Consider the following 5,229-nt stretch of genomic DNA (forward strand, 5'->3'; position numbering starts at 1 on the left):
CAGAAAGTGTATGTTTACTGCTCCACATACAGATCAAACAAATAGCACAAATGTCATTGAACCTTTGAGAAATAGCAAAACTGCAGTTGACATGGCTGCCAACACAAAATATGTTTTTAAACTATTTCAGGTCTCTGAAATGGAGAGTGTGAAGTGTGTGGTGGTTGGTGATTCAGCTGTGGGAAAGAGCTGTCTCCTTATCACCTTCACCACCAATGCCTACCCTGGGGTGCTTGTCCCAACTGTCTTTGACAACTACAGTTCAGAGATCACAGTGGATTCCAGACCCATCACTCTTAACCTGTGGGACACTTCAGTTTATGAGGAATTCAACCGATTGCGTCCCTTATCCTACCCCAAACAGACGTCTTCATCATATGTTTCTCCATCTCTTCGCCAGGCTCTTATGATAATGTCAGGTTTAAGTGGCATCCTGAGGTATGTCATTACTGCCCCAACGTACCCCTCCTGCTGGTGGGCACAAAAATGGACGAACGATATGATCCATGGATTTTAGAAAAGCTAAAGGAGCGGAAATTGACTCCTATTACCAAACAACAGGGGGAGGCCCTTGCTCGACAAATCGTACAAATTGTGGAGGCAATCCGTGCCTTCCTAAATCCAAAGCCTGTGCCTTCTAAAAGATCCTGTATTCGGTTATAAAGAAATGTTATAAGATGACCAATCCATGCTTTGTCCAAAGATGGATTCTTTCATATTATCTATGGCTGTTATCCTCAACTAACCAGGGGTTGTCCTAATGATTCTGCGTAGACTCTACATGCACCACCACCACCCTAATCTGAAGGTGGATTGATGGATGGACAATTTTAGCCAGATGTTGCTGGCTGAATATCACAATTCACTGCACTGCCCACTGTGATGAATTCCCAGTGCACATGTGACACTGTGGATTGTGGAATGATAAATGCTTGCACGACTTTGGAAATTGGATGTCCCATTCATCTGGTATCCTCTATCAGGCTTTGTTTTAACTTAACAATTAATGTAGTCTTTGCCATGGGCATGCTGGCTATTGTTCAACCTCATTCATAAGATAACACCTCACAGCCTACACGAGTGGGTCTTCCCAGGCCGTCCCTGAGGAAACACTAATTAATGACTTTTAGCATGTTAATGTAAAGGTAAATTAAAACATTTAAATAACTTCAGCCATGGCCCTTCATGTATTTTTTATACATCTCTGAAATTATACAGAGACATAGTGTGAAAGAAAGGGAAGCCTAAAACAGCTGGTTTCAGATTATTCTATTTTTTTATACCAGAGACATTATACATGAGCAGACTGGCTACTGGTAGAAACATGGTTTGGAGTTCTCATAACACTCAACATGGTGTCTGTTTATGCTAGTCAACATGCTGGTTACAAATCCCCCACGAATGTGGAGATCTGCGCAGGTGAAGTACTAAAAAACTAAAAAACAACAACAATGTTTTGTGCATTATTAAGACGACTGCTAAAAATGTTAAAATTACGATTTGCTCTTCAGTTTTGTGTATTTTGGTCTCTGATCTTTGAACTTGATCTTGTGGGAATGTAAATAACTGGCAGGCAGCATTGCAAAAAAGGCTGACAAGTAAAGGTTGGTGCTTGTGTTGTGATGAAGCCTGTTTCGCTTCATTTGTGCTGCTGCCACTCCCTGATTCCACTGATTGGAAGTCTTGCCAGTGAAAACAGCAAGAGGAAAAAAGTTTTGTTTCACTGCAGTGAGAATGCCACATTACTCTAACTCTCAAAAAAAAAAAAAAAGAAACACCTGAATACAATCAAAATCATTAAGCAGAAGGAAATTTAGTCCCAAGCTGTGGCTGAAGGGGAAAATCTGTTGGGCCACGTTTCCTCGTGTCTAAACCTGGAACATAATCTTTTAAAAACAAAAAGTTTCATTTTATAGGGGTGTTTCCTTACTTTTGAGATTTTCTTTTTTGATGCTGCCTTTATTGTGGGTTGCAAACCCTGTGTCCAAATAAGATGCTGTTTTTTCTGTAGCCTTTAATCAATGATTGTATCTCCTGCTTAATGAATGCTGCTATGTGATTAAATTAGATTAATTAAGATTAATTAATCACATATCATGTAACTAATTAGATAATTGTTTAAAAATACCTGACAGCATAAATAAAATACTGCAAAAGTATACATTCACTGATCAGTTTAGTTGATCAGAGTAAAACTTGTGTCCTAAATCCAAAAACATTTGGGTCGCATCTAGGGAGTGGTGGAGAATGTAGAGAACTCTTTTCAGTGTGTTTGGAAATTGGACTGCTATAGCCATTTCACACACTTACGACTCATTTAGTACTGATTGTTTCTTTAAAAAACAAAATGAAGTTTCCTGAACAGATAAAACATTAATTATACTGAGCCCTATTTTAGTGATCTATAGGTGAGACGCACACTGAGCAGCTTGATTTGGGGCATTTCAGTGTGTCTTTGCTATTGCTATGATGGTAAAAGTAAGCCTTGCGTAGCTCGAAATGCGCAAAAGAAATGTGCTAATTCTCTTGATTAATCACAGGCATATTTTTGGGTGCAAAGGTTTGTGCACGGCTGCATGTCCATATGTATTTGTAACAGTTGGCGGTGTATGTGTGTTGAGCACATGTGGCTTGCACGTGTTGCTGGCTCAGGTAAGGCTTAAGAAAATATTCTGTGATGTAGGCGTCTGTTTTTTAATACTATTTTTATAAAACTATGGCATGATAATCACAATATAGCAAAGTTACAAATCAAACTGTGTTTTAAAAATGTTTGCGCAAGTTAGAATGTTATAATCATGCAGCTCTGGCACTGTGCACATGTGAGCTCCTTCACTTGTCCATATTATGCACTTGACTTGCAGTGCATAGTCTTATTGCTGTTTTTTTGTGTGTTTTTGGATGTAGGCTAAATGCTAAATATTGTAATGTTTGTTTGTTCAGAAAGTGTTTTATATTCTTAAACCATGTTAAATTATATTAGATTAGAGAAAATTCATTCAAACATCAGTCTTGTAGCCTAATTTACAGATGTTTAGGCCTGTGGATCATTGTTTTGATGATGTTTTAATCATTCGGAGATCTGTTCTTAATAAACATTTTTCTTAAATAATAGATCTATGGTTCTTCAGTGTTGCAATGTTAATTAGCATCATTCTGAACAGATTTCACTGATTTAAACAGTCCAGAAATGTTTTTAAAAACACCTTCCTTACTAAAAAAAATGACGGGTTTAAATCGGGCTCAGGCTCATTATGACAGTTTACGGGGCAGGTCGGGTCAGGCTCGGGCTGGATTTTTTTGGGCCCGATCTAAGCTCTAGCAGAAACACTGCATTTGATTTATTTTGGGGTTTGGGGTTGTATGTGGAAATGTAAAAACATTTAACAGTAAGTGTTTACTGCTCCACATACAAATCAGACAAATGGTACAAATTCCATTGAATCTAATGAGAAATCAGTTGAAATGGACACCCAGAACAAAATGTGTTTTTAAACTATTTCAGGTCTTAAACAAGCTGCTGAATGGAAACCATCAAGTGTGTGCTAGTTGGAGATAAAGCTTCAGAAAAGACCTGTCTTCTAATCACCTTCACCACCAATGCCTTCCCCAAGGAGTACATCCCAAATGTGTTTGACAACTACATCTCAACTGTCATGGTGGATTCCAGACCCTTCACCCTTAAGCTGTGGGACACAGCGGGTCAGGAGGACTTTGACCGACTCCGTCCCTTATCCTACCCACAGACTAATGTCTTTATTATATGTTTCTCCATCTCTGACCCAACCTCTTATGATAATGTCAAGCTTAAGTGGTATCCTGAGGTTTCACATCACTGCCCTAACGTACCCTTCCTGCTGGTGGGCACAAAAATGGAAGAGCGAGAAGATCCAACAGTTTTAGAAGAACTAAAAGAGCAGAAATTGACTCCTATCACCAAGCAGCAGGGGGAGACCCTTGCTCAAGAAATTGGAGCCATAAAATATTTTGAATGCTCGGCTCTACAGCAAGTCGGAGTCAGGGAGGTATTTGTGGAGGCGGTTCGTGCCTTCCTGATAGCAAACGCAAATCCTGTCCCTCCTAAACAATGCTGTATGCTGTTATAAGAAAATGTGATTAGTTGACATCTCCATGCATTTGTCCACACATGCATTCTTTCATAATATCTTGGGGTGTGATGCAATGCTATGGAAAATATCGGCGAATGGTTACTGTTTCTATATCTATATAGATATTTTATTGTAAATATTTACTGATACTAATACAGGTAATTAATTAATTAATTAATTAATATGTATAATATGTAGAAATATAGTATTTAAAACTGAAACATAGCATTTTGAACTGGAAAAACATCATTATTTAGTTATCAACTAAATTCTTATAAACTTGTCCAACATCACAACAACAGCTTCAAGTAAAATTGTTATTAATTGTTATATTCATCTTATAAAAAAAGTTTTAAAGGAGGAAGCAAGGGCAGTAACAGCAGATCCACAACAAAAATAAGAGGGCTAGGCAAGAGAGAAAACTAGGAACAGAAATAGGTCAGTAACAAGAGGTCAAGAGAGCAAGGAATTGCACTGTAACAGAGCTAGGTAAACTAGGTAATACTCGGCAGGGAACACAGGGAACAGAGAACTATTTATAGGGGTACACACAGGCGACAGCAATTAGCAGTCAGTAGGTAGGCAAGCCAAACTTTGCAAAGTCACATGATCAGCCGAGTCATTGTAGTGCATTGACAGGGAAAGCTGGGAAATATAATTTTTAGGGGAAACTTTGTGATGAACAGGCAGACGGATAGAGTCAGGATTTTTTCTTTTATTAAAATTCACATGCCTCCACTGCCCTCTGCTGTTGAGGTGATTACAGTGTTACAGTAGGACTGGGTCCAGCACAGTTAACACATGGGTGTTTAGTCTTACCCACAAACGGCTGGTGTTGCTGCAGGTTTTCATTCTATTCCCAGCCATCACTAGAATACTCTGAAAAGACTGAAGATAAAGTCTGACACTCTCTCATATCTAAAGACAGTTTCTTAATACTCTGCAAAACTGAGAATCTTACAGGGTCTCTAGTTATGGCTGCATATTGCAAAGTTTAAGATTTATACAGAAAGTATTGATCTTACATAAATATGTGTAGGGGGGTACCCTGGAAATATCCAAAACCAGTTTAGGTACTGGCAATTGCATTACCTGGTATTTGTTTTACAAATAGTCTGCA

General features: G+C 38.5%; 1 protein-coding gene and 1 pseudogene across 1 annotated transcript; both read left to right on the top strand.

The window, feature by feature from the left end:
* On the top strand, positions 1-2,047 carry LOC103027547 (rho-related GTP-binding protein RhoG-like; annotated as a pseudogene).
* Positions 2,048-3,478: 1,431 nt separating this feature from the next.
* On the top strand, positions 3,479-5,229 carry LOC103023232 (ras-related protein Rac1-like). Its single transcript, XM_049466999.1, has one exon. It carries the CDS (start codon positions 3,525-3,527, stop codon positions 4,104-4,106), a length of 582 nt encoding a protein of 193 aa, XP_049322956.1. The 5' UTR covers positions 3,479-3,524; the 3' UTR covers positions 4,107-5,229.

Source organism: Astyanax mexicanus, chromosome 18, assembly GCF_023375975.1.
Source record: "Astyanax mexicanus isolate ESR-SI-001 chromosome 18, AstMex3_surface, whole genome shotgun sequence".
NCBI lineage: Eukaryota > Metazoa > Chordata > Actinopteri > Characiformes > Acestrorhamphidae > Astyanax > Astyanax mexicanus.